Raw genomic sequence first — 16,942 nt, forward strand, 5'->3', positions numbered from 1 at the left:
CTTCTCTGCTTCAACTTCCCAAATTTGCTCGTGGCATAACCAAAAATTTGGTATTGTGTTTTTCGACTGGAAGTTAGTGAGTAAATCACAAAGGATAATAATATAATATGGCTTGTTTAGCAAACTTAATTTGTTTCAGTTTTGTTTAAAGGATTAAACCAAGATTTTCTGGGTTTTGTTTAAGATGATGGAAGAAGGAGGATGCAAGTGATAGCCTGATGGGGATGAAGATGATAAAAGAATGATTAGTATTTAAAAAAGTATTCATTTAGGGTTAATTTTTTTTTAATTTTTTTTTTAATTTTGTTTATCTACTGATGTGTCATTTTGTGTGGTGCAATTAGCAAAGCCAAGTCATCCTCGGTTGTGCAACAAGCAAATTCCGTCTGAAATTTGACGGCAAATAGACGGAGGGAGCCAATTTTCACAAACTAGAATTTGAGGGAGCAAAATCGCTCGTTTTAAACATGAGGGAGCCAAATCGCACATAGGTGAAAGATGAGGGAGCAAAACTGCAATTAAGCCTTTTTCTTAGTACTAATATGTTCAATTGGTTAATCCTTAGATTAGTGTACACCATATGTTCACAAGTATTAAGAAGTTTCAATGTCAATCCTTAGATTGGGGCACACCATGTACGCCTATTCATGTACCGTATTTTCGGCTAGACACCTGCAATGCAATTTGTGGCGGTCTGCTAGAAAATAGTGGTACATAGATATTTTTAGGAATTTATCAAGAAGTTCCATAAATCAATAAACCCTTGCAGCATAGTATATGTAATATAAGGTACTTTTTTTTGTATATGGCTTGATCCCAGTATTTCTCTAGGTAGGTTGGAACTTTTGCAGAACTCTATGGGTGATCATTTGTGGGGTTTAATCTCATTATGTCCATTAATATGTATTTTCATTGTTTCAACTCTAAAATGAACGGTTTGAGTATCAAATTCAAAACATTGCGTAAGGTTTTGGCTGCACGTTTTCCACGAACAATAAGGAAACTTCCACTCCATACCAACTCCACTCTCTAAAGCAATCAGGACAGCACAGCTTGAAGTTAAAAAGAGACATATGGGCCATGGGGCCACACGCGTGTTGTTTCTGTTCACTATTTGGTACCCTCATTTTTTTTTATAGCCATATTAGGTAGTTCAATAGATTAATGACATGTAGTAATTGAAATTATAATTTTTGAAGTTATAATTCTGGGGCAATAGTGTTATTGTTCACTGAGCAACTCAACTATCTTACGACGACCTGTGTTGGCTTCCACCGGGACCTTAAAGCGGTTGTCGTGAATCTCAATCCTAGCATTGGACTTGAGCGACATGGTTTCAATCTAGAGAGAGACCTATCACCTTCTGAATCGACACCAACCTTAGGGTACATTATTGGGAAAATACAATTATTATATTACTATTTCAACTTATTTTGGGTATCATACCTTGATCATGCTTAAAATACCATAACAAACACCAACTTTAAAATGCTTAAGGTTACACAATTAATTGAGTGTGTTTTTCTCACACTCAATTAATAAATGCAAAGTGGAGGTTTATGTTATGTCATTTTAATTTATAAAATTATTAAATTCAAAAAAAAATTATAAAATTGTTCCTCCAACTTTTTATATTATAAACTTTACAATATGATAAAGCACAATAATTGTTTCAGAAAATTTTTATTTCCTAGTTTTCAAATTGAAATTAATTTTAAACATTTCAAGTAAATTTCGGGCATATCTGTTAACCTAATCCTTCATCTTTTTCTCTACCGTGTTCATCTTCTTTTCTACTGTGTTCATCTGTTTTCGTCCTGCCATGCCGATAAGTAAAGAGTAGAATTAACAACTCATCTCATATTTATAGAACATGCATCCTAGTAAACACCTTGTTGCGTAGGTTACTTCCATCACAATTACTTTTGTTATACTTTTTTGCAGAAAATCAATATGTCAGCAGGGGCGTTGATTTGTACTTCCATCGCAATGCATTTACTATTATCAAGTTGATTTCTCCGATCATCCTGACCTTTCGAACCAGGTACTTCTTGATGGCTTAATTATACCGTTAGTAATTTGTTAAACCTGAGCATTTATGACACCATCTGATTTATTGGCAAGCAAAACGTTGATAATTTGAACCTTTTACAACTTATAGACAAAAAAAGGTGTCGGCAACCTATATATGGGTCATGCACGTCACAATAACCTAATGTGTGTTACTTTATTTTGTAGTATAAGTATGTGTGGTTTTTCGTGACATCTTTAAATTGTTTTGCACCACTTAAGTTGAATATGAATATTTTGTGAGCTTTTTTTTTCTTTGAAAATAATATTTTGTGAGCTTGTATAGCTAGTTATAAAAGTATGAAATTAATATTTGTGAGCATGTGTAATCACAATATTATGTAAATAATTACGTTAAGTTAAGAATATTGTAAATATTTTCCTTTTATATATGATATTTTATGGCATTTTGAGGTATCTCGGTTCTGTTATTTTAAGGCACCCTGAAATTCTTGCTAAGATGAACAATCTTTCTTTAGTATTCCGTATCATAATAGTTAGTGTGGAGTATTCACAATACTACTAAATCCTGGAAACATCTATTAGCAAGCGGGTTTATCCAACTAGATTTTTTATTGTTCTAACTTTTGTGAAATATTGAAATTGAAAATTCTACTTCATCTGACATTCATCTTAGTCTATTAAGAATAAATGACCATCAAGTTAACACTTTATTGAGCTTCATAAGCGGATGATTATAGGATGTCTTGTAGTAGAAATGTCAACAATAAGGGTTATGCATGCAATCTCACCAACTACATGCATCACTAGCTCAACCACTAGAGGTAGTCGTTTTCTCAAATTCACTTTCTTATTTCGTTTATCTTATACTTCGCTTGAGTTGTTGTAGAGAAATGCAACTTTTGAGTTATGGTCATTTGAATTTTTTTTAGGACATGAAAAAAGATGTCGCATGATAACAAATTGAGTTAGAACTAAAAAGGTGAAAAGAATGAAATGAGCAACACTGTTGTTGTTGGAGAAAATTTTAATTACTTGATCATTTTGTTAATGCAAAAGAATTAGAATTTTATATACTTATGTCCAACTTATGGACATGAGGCTTGTTATATAATGTCTTTCCTCAAGAAGGAGTGGGGGTTTTCTGGTGTTTGAGGAGCTGTTTTATGTTTTTATTGCTCTTTCAAGTTGTATTTTTACCGCTTTATTTGTATCTTCTTGTATTGGGTTTGAAGTACCCCTTGTACTTCATTTCAATATATTCATTTGGCTTACCAAAAAAACTTATGTCCAACTTAGCGAATGCGATATACTTTTCTTGTGTCAAGTTACAATTAGTTTTTTTTTCCATTATCATTGTTTGATCAACTTTTTTATTGAATGAAAGTTACATGAGTGTCGACTAAACTTGTATGCATAATTTTGTTTAAGTTCTTGACAGATCAACTTCAACCAACTTCCTAGCATAATTATTGGGATTTTGTTATTAGGTGGTTGAAGCTCTATGATATTATGTTATTACCTATGATTGGGTCTTCATGTTTCTCGAATATGGTAACATTAGAAGAAACCTGAAAAATCATATTCCACAAATTAATTTCATCTCAGCCGACGTTAAGAAGTATAAATTGGAGCTGACTTGTACGATCGACGCTACATAATAAATAATTATTGACAGTTTTTTTTAATAAGCAATAATTATTGACAGTAATGCAAAGTATGTTGTGTCAGCTTATAGTCGGTTAAACAGACGCGTTGACCACAATGGTCAATGCTAAAACATAATTATATTGTTTCAAGTCATTAATTGGGTTAGCCTCTGGCCTAACCGTTATTGGAGCATCTCTATTCTTAAATTGTTACAACAACTGGGAATGCATGACCTTATTATTGAGGATTGCCAAAGGCTAGTTTTGCAATGTCCTCTACTAGCATTTTCATGTTTTCATAAGAAGATCCTCCAGCTTCCATAGATTGCTTTGCCAACTTTGCAAGCTTTCTAGACCTTTCTTTTTTCTCTTCCTTTTGAGTTCCTTCACCCATAACCTTGTCTATAGCCTCTAAGATTTTCTCCCCCTTAATCATGGCTCCAAACTTGTCTTGTTTCCCAATGGGGACAAAAACCTCATTTCCCAGTGGCTCACCAGCACCCAATATCTGCACAATCAATTTCTGATTCAAAAACTGATCACCAAACATAGGCCAAGTTACCATTGGAACACCAGCACAAATGGCTTCTAGAGTTGAATTCCAACCACAATGAGTCAAGAACACTCCTATAGCGGGATGTGAAAGTATCAAAACTTGTGGCGCCCAACCATTATTGATTATAAAGCCTCTTCCTTTTGTCCTCTCCCCAAACCCCTCCTCTGACAACCACTTATTTCCTTCTCCTGAATCATCTTCTCTCATCACCCAAATGAATGGCCTGTTGCAAGCTTCTAAGCTCAAAGCCAGTTCTTTGAATTGCACAAGTGCAAGTCGATTAAGTGTTCCTAGACAAACATAAACAACTGATCTTGGTGGCCATGAATCAAGCCATTTCATGCAAAAGTTTTCATCAACAGTGGCTTTGTTACCTCTTTTAGCCAAATCTTGTTCTCCTCTATAGGATAGTGAAACAGGACCAATACACCATACTTTTCCATCTTTAACCTTTTTATATTCTTTGACATAATCCAACTCCAAATCTTGGAAGCTATTGACAACCATCCCATAAGCTCCTTCTTCAGAAGCTCTTATCTTCTGATGAATATCACTGAAGTCCTGTGACTCTGGATTCAAGTCTAATGGAAGCTGTGATCTTGTTAACTCAATTTTGTGAGGCAAACCAGGCACCATAATAGGCTGAGAGTCAGGGACACTCTCATAACAAGATTTTGATTTCAACAAATTGTGGATGGACAGAAGATAAAAGCAGCAAGTGCCATCAAACAGAATCCTTGGAATTTGGAACTTTCTACTAACATCTTGTGTCCAGTGGAGATGTTTATCAACAAGAAGACAAGTTGGTGCAGGTTTCATCTTCTCGATTAACTGCTCTAATGGTTTCTGCAACTTGCTGAAGGCTTCAAGGAAGTTTCTGATGAGGTTTCGTGAGGGGACTAGCTCCATGCTTTCACATCCTTCTGGGAGGCCTGATTCGAGCAATGGAACATGGAGTTCTACGAGTTGGATATTGTGGGGTTCAGGTACAGTGGTGGAGAGGTGGAGCATGGGTCTGATTCGGGCGGCGTTGAGGGGTGTGGTGGCGATTGTGACGGAGACGCCGTGCTGGGATAGGAGTCTTGCTATGTCTGCCATGGGAATGAGGTGGCCTGGGCTTGGATATGGTAGGAGAAGGAAATGAAGGTGGTGGTCGTGGTGGTTGGGTGGTGAAGCCATTTGCTATTGCTAAGAGCTTGTTGTTGTTGGGGAATAGAGTGAGTTAAGGACAAGTAGGAGAAGAGTTCAGATAAGAACAAAAGCAAGGCATGAGTTGACTTCATCATTCCCCACTTCATTTTTTATTTATATATCACTCATTTTAACATTAAAATAAAATAAAATATAATAGATAATTTACTTAAATATAATATAATATAATATAATATAATATCATATCATATAATTTAGAGTATGATATAATATTATTATAATATAATATATAATAGTTTTATAATAGTATTGTTATAAACTAGTATTCTATTATTGAATATTATTGTAATTTATAATTACTTATAAAATATTATAATATACTATATTTTAATATATTATATTTTAATATATTATATATTTTACTAGAATAATATAAGGATTGGTTAAGGGATGTGTTTTAAAAATAAGTTCGATGCACTAGATCGTTTTGGCCAGTGGTTCAACTTGTGAGTCATTATTGGATCGAGTTTAGTTTGTCTAGTTCAATCATCCAATTAATGACCGACCCTGCCTTGTTTGTTTTAGTTTTTACCGGTCTAGTTGCGAATCCAAAAAACATCTTGATCGGGTTCAATTCTCGATCTGATTGCCTGACTGGTTGGTCTGATCCAATTTTTAAAACACTAATTGTGGTTGGGAGTTGCACTATAGGAATAGGTAATATATATTTTGAAGGAAAAGTTAAATTCTTTTAGTGTTGTAAATTGCTCTTGTAATCTTACTTGGATGTTGTAGGGGATTGGATGTTGTAAGGGATTAATGTCTCCTTAAGAAAGTAATTCATAAAATCAAACTTTCAACTAGAGACTAAACAACAACTTTTCACCAGTAAAATAAAGTTACACCGCTGCACTGCCTTAACTTTAACTATTTATCATCTTTATTTCATTATATGGGGTTAAATAAGGTTTTTGTCTTTGTATAATGTGCTAAATTTTAAAATGGTCATTCTCAGGAGTAAAGTTTGAACTCGGTCCCTACTGTTTGAGAAACTACCTGGTTTTGGTCCCTGTCAGTCGGTGACCTCCGCCACTAATTAATTAACATAACCCCGACAGGATTGGTTAAGCCATGTGGCAATTACACGTAGATCAGTGAAGTCGTGGGGCAAAGGCCACCAGACTACCACCTCTGACAAGGACCTAAACCAAGTAGTTTCTAAAACACTAGGGATTGAGTTCAAACTTTGTTTCGGAAAATGATCATTTCCAAACTTAGCGTATTATATAGGGACCAAAACCTTATTTAACCATGTTATATATTTCTATAATGTGTATATGACATTGATCTATGCTTCTAAATAAATAAATGAAACTAGACTTAGATCCGCGGGGGGCGCTATCACTTGACACTGATTGCAATGCAACTGTTGTTATTGGATAGGCCGGTGCAAACAGGTTGTCGAATATATGATTCTTAAAATCTAAACAGTTTTACTTAAAAATGAGGCAAGCTAGGATCCTTGTATCACGAGACTCATTTGTCATTGTTATAGTCGACTATATATGATCCAATTACATTCGAGGATCACCGCCACTGCTGTCATTTTTGCCACTAACTACTCATCTAGAACTCAACCACCAAGTGGGTTTCAAGATTTAAGTTGAAGAAGGAAAACATTTTTTAATTATTTAATTTAATACTAAATCTTTCACATTGTAGTATTCAATGATTCGTTTTTAAAATTGTTAATTGATACATTTTTATTAATGTTATTAATTGATATGTTACTAATACAATATTGTGAGTAATAATAGTTTAGTGTTGTGTATTGTTACAAAAGTGTGAAAACAGAAATTGTTTGAGAAGATGCAAGGACGTGGTTTAGATTGCCACCTAGGATTAAAAGCTAACATGAAAGATTTATATAAAAGTAAAAAGATGATATTGCATCACTACAGCCCGCGCTTCAGAATTACTATATTATAATAGAAATAGATATATAGACTGTTTAAATATCAATTAGAATGAAAGAGGAAGATACACTATCACAATTGACCTTATAATCTTATAAATGTCTCACATAAGAAATCCTAAACCCTTAAATTTTTAAAATCTTCTAGTAGTAAATTACATTTGAAACAGTATTGAAATTGTGACATTCTGAACCACGTACAAGAATCAATGAAATGTTATAGCTTGGTGCCTTTTCATATAATGTGTTTTTCCTCGTGTAACATATTTTCCTTTCTATATTATTACACATTATTATATATTTATTCAGGACATATATGCATATAACTATATAGTTGAGGAATAAAATTAATAAAATTTAAAGTTTATGCTTATAATTAACGTAAAATTATTATTTTTTGTTTAAAAAAAATTAAGGATGAGATTTTAGACTGAAATTTGTTGAAATAAATTAAAAATATTACTATTAATATTGTAATTATTAATTCTTAAAGGAAATGAGGTGGTAAATGCATTGTATTTTCGTATAAGGAAAGAAGGTAATTGAGTTAAATTATTATGCTAAATATTATATTGAGATTATTTAAGCACTAAAATTCCTACTAAAAATATAGATTGAAAATCTGGAAAATAAATTAATGACAAAAAAAAAATTGAAATTCTACCATCTTCTTAGAGTATTTTTTTTAATTGTTGAACTTTAAGGAATTAAGATTAGGATGTCCTGCTTTGGAATAACAGGATATGCATGAACATGAATGAATCATAGCAGAGCAGCCTCAATATAAATCCTAATCTGAAATGCCGCTTGAAACATGTCAGAATTGCCTTCATATTTCATTCTAGTGACACAAAAAAACCAGCAATGGGTTCAATTACATCACCATGCAACCTTCACTTCATATTCATCCCTTTCATGGCACCTGGTCACATTCTTCCAATGGTAGATATGGCCAAGTTGTTATCCCAGCGTGATGTGAAAGTCACCATAGTCACCACACCCCTCAATGCCACCAAAATCAAAGCTAGCATTGATAGAGAGATTCAATCAGGCTCACCAATCCAACTTCTACCAGTGAAATTCCCAAATGTTGAAGCTGGAATACCAGAAGGATGTGAGAGCCTAGAAACTCTGCCTTCAATGGATCTCAGGGAGAATTTCTTCACAGCTTTGAGTCTATGGCAGAAACCACTTGAAGGACTTCTTGAAAAGTTGAACCCCTTTCCAAGCTGCATTGTATCTGACAAGAACATTGCATGTGTTGCTGATATCTCCACCAAATTCAAAGTCCCAAGAATAATCTTTGATGGGACTAGTTGCTTCAATCTCCTATGCAATCACAATTTGCACACTTCAAAGGTCTGTGAAACTGTATCTGATTCAAATCAATTTATAGTTATCCCTGGATTGCCACACAGAATTGAAATGAAGAAATCTCAATTACCTGTGATTTTCACCCCTGGCCCAAACCAAAAGCTGAATGCTGTACGCGAGAGAATCAGGGAATCTGAGGCACAAGCATATGGGATAGTGGTGAATAGTTTTGAAGAGTTGGAGGAAGAGTATGTGAAAGAGTATCAAAGAGTCACAGGGCACAAGATATGGTGTGTTGGCCCGGTTTCGCTATCGAATAAGGATGACATTGACAAAGCTAGTAGAGGTAGGAAAGACTCAAATGGTGAAATTGAAACGCAATGTATGAAGTGGCTTGATTCATGGCCTGCAAGCTCTGTGATCTATGTTTGTCTAGGAAGCCTTAACAGGGTTACACCACAGCAACTGATGGAGCTCGGTTTAGGACTCGAAGCGACGAAAAGGCCTTTCATTTGGGTGCTGAGAGGAGCATATAAAGGAGACGAACTCGAAAAGTGGCTGGAGGAAGAGGGATTTGAAGAGAGGGTGAAGGGAAGAGGGATTTTGATCCGGGGTTGGGCGCCGCAAGTGTTGATCCTTTCGCACCGAGCCATAGGAGTGTTCTTGACACATTGTGGATGGAATTCGACGCTGGAAGCAACTTGTGCAGGCGTGCCGGTTGTGACTTTTCCTATGTTTGCTGACCAGTTTTACAATGAGAAGCTTGCAGTGCAAGTTCTTGAGACTGGGGTGAGGATTGGGGTTGAAAATTCTGTACACTTTGGAGATGAAGAGGAGATTGGTGGTGTTGTTCAGGTGACTAGGGACAATGTGAAAGAGGCTTTGGAGAAGGTAATGGGTGAAGGTGAAGAGAAAGAGAAGAGAAGAGAGAGGGCTAGGAAGTATGCTGAATTAGCCGAGAAAGCGATTGAACAAGGTGGATCTTCTTATCGGAACATGTCTCTGCTGATTGAAGACATAATGAATGTGAAATTGCAAAATCCAAGCTAGGCTGTATCTGTGTTTTGGTAAGGCATTGCCTCTAAATGATAGCATTTGGTGTTGGAAGTATTGATTTTTTTTTTTTTTCTGCTCTGGAAATTGTTATGGTGGTTTTTACTTGTGGTTATATTCATAACCTTTTTTTATAAATGAAGTGTGAAGTTTGAACTTCAGTCCTCGAATGAGTTTTTCAGTTAGATGCTTGAAGCTCTCTCATAGACATAGTTATATGCATTTGGTTATCTATATGGCTCTTCTTCGTTAGATTTTTTTTTAGTATAGAGGTAATTGCTAATTACATTGTTTCTCAAGTTTTAAACATAAATAAAATTGTAGTGCTTAACCTATTAGATAAATTACTCTAAATGGTTTATATTATATTTCTAATAGAGAGGTCGTGGGACGGAGCGAGGTTGTGGGAGGCGAAGAGGAAAAAGTTTTTCTTGGAGAAGCCTTGATCCTCGATAGCCAATTACATTGTTTCTCATATCAATTTTAATACATTTATACTCATTTTCTTCTCTATCATATTTCCATATATTTTTTCTTTATATTTCTATTTTCTTTTTTTTATTACATCACTCGTCATATCTCTTTTATTCTTATCTCTATCAATGTGGAGGTACAATTAGGTTGTGTATGAACTATTTTCCTTCTCAAATGTTAAACATAAATAAAATTCTAGATACAATATCAATAAGTTTTTGAGTAAATGATCGATTTGGTCCATGAAAGTTCATGGCGCTCGCAATTTTGTCTATGGAAGAAGAAAATGGTTTTAAAAACCCTAAATGTGCAAAAGTCGAGCATGTTAGTCCCTTGCCATACGCGTGTAAATGAGAGTTAATTGAAATGCCTACGTGACTCCATGTGGAGTTCTTGGTGGAGATCCTACATGGCTTAAGTCATTTCCTCATCAATGTTTCGTCCATCGATTTAGGGCATGTTTGCTTTTGGATAGCGTTCAAGTGAATGCCAACGAGACTTGGGGCCCTCGCTCACATTTGAACCATGAGGATTCGAGATCCCAAGTCATATTTCCCAAAATTTTAAAAAATATACAAATTCAATTATGATCAAATAATTAGAATAAATATAGAATAATTTAAAATTTGTCATAATGATCATAAACTACTTGTAACAGGATGATCACTACAAAAATTCACTGGTTTGGCATCGGTCAGTTTCCTCGTTTAGCGTCGGTTAGAACCGCCGCTAAATGGACTAACGACGGTCAACTAACTAACACTAAATTCAGCGCCACAAAGCAAACTAGCGGCGGCAAAAGGCAATCGCCAGCACAACCGCTGCTAGATGCGTTTTAAAGAACTAGCGTCACTCTAAACCGACGTGAAACATATATTTTGAACTGGGAATTATGATCAAATCCTAAATCTCAAACTATCCAAATCGCCCAAGATGGTAGGAAGTGAGATAACCCATGACAGCCACTGGCATATCAGCCGAATATCCTACAAGAGGACGACGCAAAGTCCCCAACCCTTACTACATCCTAACATGAAAACATGCTCAAAGAAGGAAGTGACAAAAGATGAGATGAAGGACTTAACAAATTGAAGAATGGGTTGGAGATGTTGGGGAAGAAACCACATGTGCGTTTCTTGAAGTGGTGACTTCCTGATAGAGGCAATTTCAAATATGGCAAGAGTAGAAGAAGGATAAATAACTCCCTTCTCTTTGAATTACAAAGGGCGACATTTCGCACCCCACGATTCATCATTACGCGGCCTTCTGGAAATGTCAATCCTCACAAGTCGAAGAGGCACACGTGATTAAATAATGTGCTCATTGGTAAGGCGAGAGCCTGCAGCATAACCTTAAGAACTATCCGTACTCCGGATATATACTCACCTAAAAAGCTTATAAGCTCATTCTAGATCACAATATACAAAAAGGGTCGGTCACACGTTTGATCTTGACATTCAAAGCATCCTATTGCCCCAACTACTTAGATTGGGGGAAGCTGTTAGAGAATAAAATGATAGGCCAATTAAGAACATCGCGTGGTCTAGTATTGACGAGGTTCTACCATTGTGAGAATAAAGATTACTAATTAAGGAAATATCAATGGTTGTCAAAATATATCTTTTATATAATCATATCATATCTACACCTGATTCTCTCCAACTTTGTTACAACTCTATGTATAGATATGATAAAGGGACGCATATCAGCAACACACTATCTATCTAGCTATAATCCATATTTTCATTCAATCTTTTGGACTTGAGCATCAGAAAGTTTTGAGGTACTCACCTCCGATATCCGCATGATCACTAGATACGAGAAGAATGAGAGACCCTTCATAATGAGTGTCCTAATTCGCTCCTGGTCACATTCTATACTCAAACACAATATATCACTGAACTAGTGTTCTTTATTGTAAAGATAAATCAGTAGTAATGTGTTTTAACTTAGTTTAGCCTCTTTTCAGTAAGTATAAAAGATATAGAACTGAACATATGTTACAAACATGTAGATGAATGGACAACAGTAAATATATTAATTTGATGAGGTTGTAGATACCTCACAGTGTCAACACTTGAATAGTAATAAAAGTCAAGTTTTTAAATAATGCATTACATTGAAATTGAAATAAGATAAACATAACAATGACAGCAACATGAACCCTTATTCGAAATTGTAGTCCATGATTAATGATAAAGACTTCATAACCGAGCTTGTTGTCAATCAAGCATATTTGAGCTATAGAACCTATAAAGGAAAAAAAAAATTATCAGTGCCAATACAAATATAAATTGTGTATAATTTGAAAGTGTTAAACTAACCTTATAGAAACGTCAATACACCTTCAAATTAGATGATCAATAAACTGTTTGTTATCTTTTTTATGCTGTCAACAATAAAGAGAATAACCAAAGACTTCAGCAACATACTTTCCAAAAAAGGCGCATTCAACCCGAACTCTATTAAGAAAATTGAGAAATTATAAAACCTTACTCATAATAATCAAAGATGGAAAAAATATGAATAAGCATTAAACATTGTGTGTACCCATCTTGGTCAAGTTCAACAGTAATCCTTTTCTGCTTTGTTCCATCTTTCTCAAACTCAGTTTCAGCACTTGCGCCAGTGAGAATTCCAATCACATCTGCAAAATCATAGAAACATTAATCCAAAACCCAGAACAGTAATTTAAAAATCAAAAGACTAAAAAAGAGTATATATCTATAAGAAAAGACGTATAAAGGTCCTTAAACATTATATCAGATATTGGCACAAAATTGTAAGGGCTTAAGTTGATGGCCTTGTTGGGAACCAAGCGCACAAATGTATGAATATCAAAGTTGATCTTGAATGGGTGCGAGGTTGAACGGAAATCACGACCGCTTTCACCAACACCAAAAAACAAAATCTGATATACACGTCCTTCACTCAGCAAAGATTGGAATCGGTATATAAGAGTCTTCCTAACCGTAGCATGAATCTTACAACCCTGAAATTCAATAAAATGAGAAAATTTGAGATTTATAGTTTAAAAAAAAAGAACGTAATACATGGTCATTATGTGAAAAAGTGATTTACATTGTCATCATAAGAATCATGTCCATGGAAAATGGAAGCTTGTAGCCATATAAGCTCGGACTAAGCCACAACCGGTTTACCTTTGCAACAATAGACCAGTTCTCCTTTGAGGCATCGATGGTGGCGAGATCGTTGATAGCCATTAGAACAAAGTATATTTCGAAGCTAATAGTTGGTAGGAAGGGATGATGAAGTTAAAGAATAGGATGAGATGATTTATATAGGAATTTGAGAATTAGGGTTACTGGTCAATGAATGTTAAAAAAGGAAAGAAAGAAAAAGGTTGGACGGGAATACAAATCTAATTGCAATGAGGTAAATTTTTTTTTTTTCAGTTCAATTTTCACTATTGAAATTAATTACCGTCCACTGAATACATGTATTATACTCTTTCTTAAATTCATATTAACATTTGAAATTGCATGTAGTTGATACACATAGCAATAATTCACTACTGGGATATTTGTTTTTGCTCGTTTCTCACGCAAATTTTGACCCAATCCACGCGGAATCCTTATAAGTCAAGCAAATATATGTTTTGTTTAGGAACAAAATTCAGTGCTCTCTTCAGTGTTTCTATCTTAATTGAAGGAGTGAATTATCCACAGGATTGAATTTTGTTATATATTTTAGGGTGAAAAGCTTACTAAGAAAAAATAATAGTGGTGTCATGTGAACGCTTGCTGCTGCTGCATGTGAACAATTGAAATATTCAAAGTCAAGGTCATCCTATGGGAAATTGTTTATGTACTCACCGTAGTATATACTCCACCACTTGATAAGTTATTCGTAATGTTAAATTTTTTCTAAGATTAGAAAATGAAGCATAACTGACATACTGTGTGACAGGGATGTACTGAGTTTTCAGTATTACGGGGAATGCTGATGAATTTTTTTTTAATCGTTAGACTTGACTAAGCCAACCTCTGATTTAAATCCTCCTTTATCCTTGTTTGATTACAAAATAAAATTGTCTCATGTCATTTAAAAATTAATTACATGTGTAAGGTTACAATTATTATGTTCATACCATTTTTAATTGACATGACACAATTTTATTAATGAGATATCAAAGTAAACAACAAACATGGACGAGAGTTCTTAATCCACTGACCTCAGCCATGTGATCAATTTATTTACACTATATCTAAGTCACCAGCTCAAGAGATCAAACAAGCACAGGTACATAGTTCCTTATGCAATGGCCTTTCAACTCAATAAGCAGCCCCACTTTGTGTTGGTTCCACTCTTTGCTCAAGGCCACATGATCCCCATGATAGACATGGCAAGGATCTTGGCCCAGCAAGGAGTGATAGTAACTTTACTTAGCACCCCACAAAATGCCTCAAGATTTGAGAACACAATTTCTAGAGCAGCACAATCTGGCCTTCCAATCCACCTTCTCAAAATCCCATTTCCATGCCAAAAAGTTGGACTTCCACTAGGCTGTGAGAATCTCGACACTCTGCCATCAAGAAACCTCCTCAGAAACTTTTACAATGCACTTCACATGCTGCAGGAACCATTGGAGCAGTACCTTCAAGATCATGCGTGTGCACCAAGCTGCATTATCTCAGACAAATTCATCTCATGGACATCAACAACAGCTCAGAAGTTCAACATCCCAAGGTATTAATTAGATTTATACTCAGTTAGTTTGTTCTCTTTCTGTAAGGATTAGCTTACCAAATTACCCATTCTGTTTATGACTTTATTGTGACTGTTAACATGCATCATCTTTGTATAAATATATTGCAAAGCAATTATTATCAATGAAACTAACTTAACATTTTTACCATTTCTACACAAGGCTTGTTTTCCATGGGATGTCCTGCTTCTCATTGCTCAGCACTTCCAACATCAAACTTCACAATGCTCACCACTCTGTCAAAACTGACTCAGAGCCTTTTGTCATTCCTGGATTACCTCATAGGATTGAGATAACAAGAAAACAGCTTCCAGGAGCATTTTTTGCTCTTCCTGATTTGGATGATTTAAGGGACAAAATGAATGAGGCTGAAATGTCTTCTCATGGGATTGTGGTGAATAGCTTCAAAGAATTAGAGCATGGTTGTGCTGAGGAGTATGAGAATGCTATGAACAAGAGAGTTTGGTGTATTGGTCCTGTGTCTTTATGCAACAAGGAGAGTTTGGACAAGTTTGAGAGAGGAGATAAGCCTTCAATTGAAGAAAAACAATGCTTGGAATGGCTTAACTCAATGGAGCCAAGGTCAGTTATTTATGTTTGCCTTGGTAGCTTGTGTAGGCTTGTTCCATCACAATTAATAGAGATTGGGCTTGGTTTAGAAGCATCAAATAGACCCTTTATTTGGGTAGTTAAAACTGCAGGAGAAAATTATTCAGAGGTGGAAAAATGGTTAGAAGATGAAAACTTTGAGAAAAAGGTTAGAGGAAGAGGGCTTTTGATTAAGGGATGGGCACCACAGATTCTAATACTGTCTCATCCTGCAGTTGGGGGATTCTTGACACATTGTGGATGGAATTCAACAATTGAAGGCCTGTGCTTCGGTTTGCCAATGATAACATGGCCTTTGTTTGCTGAACAATTTCTAAATGAGAAGTTGATTGTGGAAGTTCTGAAGATTGGAGTTAGAATTGGAGTTGAGGTTCAGGTGAGGTTTGGTGATGAAAAGAAAGCTGGGATATTGGTGGAAAAATGTAGAGTTGTGGAAGCTATAGAGATGTGTTTGGAGGGAGGTGAAGAGGGAGAAAAGAGGAGGATTAGAGCAACAGAACTTGGAAACATGGCTACAAGGGCTTTAGAGGAGGATGGTTCCTCTCGTTTCAACATTTCAAGCTTAATTCAAGATATTATGGAAAGTTAATTAATGTAGCAACAATTCTTGACATGATCAACTTTTCTGTGTTACTTTTCCCTCTTATTTGGGAGTGAATTCTTTGTTGGCGAAGTTAAAGATTCTATTATAGCTAGGTAGTGATTCTCTTAGTTAAATCTTTGTTTTTAGCTGCTTCTCACTAATGATTTCTAACACACGGTGATACAATAATGTTAGAATTTAAGTTATATACACACACCAGTCATTTAAGACTTTGATACCATATTAGAATTTAATGTTAATATTTTTTATAAATTTTTTTCAATTTTCTTCTTCTGTATCATGAGCCGTTAGATAAGACTTTGATACCATATTAGAATTTAAGTTACATCCAAATAAAACAAAACCTTAAGTCACTCAAGGTAGTAGGTGTATGCATCCTTTATGTTATATACAAGGATGTTAATAGGTACGGGCAAACATGGGTAGTACATATCCACCACCCACTCTATAGGTAAAATATGTACTTCTAACTCAAATTAGTTATGGATTGAGAACAGAAATTGAACTTTATGAGATTGAATCCCTCTTTCTTTTCATACCCACATGAATATTCATTAAGTATATTTTAACTGTATTTATTAAATTAAAGTTAGATTCAAGATTAGACTCATGGTTCACGCATGATGGTGAATACTTATTTTCTTCTCCCTTTCTTGAATCTAAGGACTTTTTACCATTACCATTGTACAAGTTTACTTGAAGGAGAACCACAACCCAAAACTCAACCACAAAGTCATAAATGATTAAACACAATATAGAACTCTTACTCTATGGATATGGATACTTCAATATTCGC

The 16,942-nt window shown here is 35.0% G+C and overlaps 4 protein-coding genes across 5 annotated transcripts; 2 read left to right on the plus strand and 2 right to left on the minus strand.

Annotated features, from left to right (window-relative positions):
* Positions 1–3,918: 3,918 nt before the first annotated feature.
* Positions 3,919–5,334, minus strand: LOC130719143 (UDP-glycosyltransferase 73C4-like). The gene has a single exon (XM_057569783.1). It carries the CDS (start codon positions 5,332–5,334, stop codon positions 3,919–3,921), a length of 1,416 nt encoding a protein of 471 aa, XP_057425766.1.
* Positions 5,335–5,360: 26 nt separating this feature from the next.
* Positions 5,361–9,906, plus strand: LOC130719144 (UDP-glycosyltransferase 73C4-like). The gene is made up of 2 exons (XM_057569784.1): positions 5,361–5,453; positions 8,135–9,906. The coding sequence occupies exons 1-2, from the start codon at positions 5,361–5,363 to the stop codon at positions 9,725–9,727; spliced, it is 1,686 nt and encodes a 561-aa protein (XP_057425767.1). The 3' UTR covers positions 9,728–9,906.
* Positions 9,907–12,619: 2,713 nt separating this feature from the next.
* On the minus strand, positions 12,620–13,481 carry LOC130721058 (uncharacterized). 2 transcript variants are annotated; one of them, XR_009013335.1, is made up of 2 exons: positions 13,286–13,481; positions 12,620–13,196 (listed from the first exon to the last, which is right to left on the minus strand). XR_009013335.1 is itself a non-coding variant. In XM_057571790.1 (2 exons), the coding sequence occupies exons 1-2, from the start codon at positions 13,426–13,428 to the stop codon at positions 12,903–12,905; spliced, it is 357 nt and encodes a 118-aa protein (XP_057427773.1). In that variant the 5' UTR covers positions 13,429–13,481; the 3' UTR covers positions 12,620–12,902. The 2 variants fall into 2 exon arrangements, 1 of the variants encoding a protein (XP_057427773.1); XM_057571790.1 differs by having other exon boundaries at positions 13,366–13,481.
* Positions 13,482–14,421: 940 nt separating this feature from the next.
* Positions 14,422–16,253, plus strand: LOC130721057 (UDP-glycosyltransferase 73D1-like). The gene is made up of 2 exons (XM_057571789.1): positions 14,422–14,914; positions 15,096–16,253. Exons 1-2 carry the CDS (start codon positions 14,487–14,489, stop codon positions 16,129–16,131), a joined length of 1,464 nt encoding a protein of 487 aa, XP_057427772.1. The 5' UTR covers positions 14,422–14,486; the 3' UTR covers positions 16,132–16,253.
* The last annotated feature ends 689 nt before the right edge of the window (positions 16,254–16,942 follow it).

The sequence above is a fragment of the Lotus japonicus genome, chromosome 5 (assembly GCF_012489685.1).
Source record: "Lotus japonicus ecotype B-129 chromosome 5, LjGifu_v1.2".
Classification (NCBI taxonomy): domain Eukaryota; kingdom Viridiplantae; phylum Streptophyta; class Magnoliopsida; order Fabales; family Fabaceae; genus Lotus; species Lotus japonicus.

What these genes read in the sequence shown, in the direction of transcription:
- LOC130721058 (XM_057571790.1), bottom strand. Translation starts at nt 13,428, where the DNA reads ATGGCTATCAACGATCTCGCCACCATCGATGCCTCAAAGGAGAACTGG. An exon ending in ACTGGTCTATTGTTGCAAAG is followed by an intron (nt 13,197 to 13,365) that starts GTAAACCGGTTG and finishes ATTGAATTTCAG; the next exon opens with GGTTGTAAGATTCATGCTAC.
- LOC130721057 (XM_057571789.1), top strand. Translation starts at nt 14,487, where the DNA reads ATGGCCTTTCAACTCAATAAGCAGCCCCACTTTGTGTTGGTTCCACTC. An exon ending in CAGAAGTTCAACATCCCAAG is followed by an intron (nt 14,915 to 15,095) that starts GTATTAATTAGA and finishes TTTCTACACAAG; the next exon opens with GCTTGTTTTCCATGGGATGT.
- LOC130719143 (XM_057569783.1), bottom strand. Translation starts at nt 5,334, where the DNA reads ATGGCAGACATAGCAAGACTCCTATCCCAGCACGGCGTCTCCGTCACA.
- LOC130719144 (XM_057569784.1), top strand. Translation starts at nt 5,361, where the DNA reads ATGGTAGGAGAAGGAAATGAAGGTGGTGGTCGTGGTGGTTGGGTGGTG. An exon ending in TGTTGTTGTTGGGGAATAGA is followed by an intron (nt 5,454 to 8,134) that starts GTGAGTTAAGGA and finishes GAATCATAGCAG; the next exon opens with AGCAGCCTCAATATAAATCC.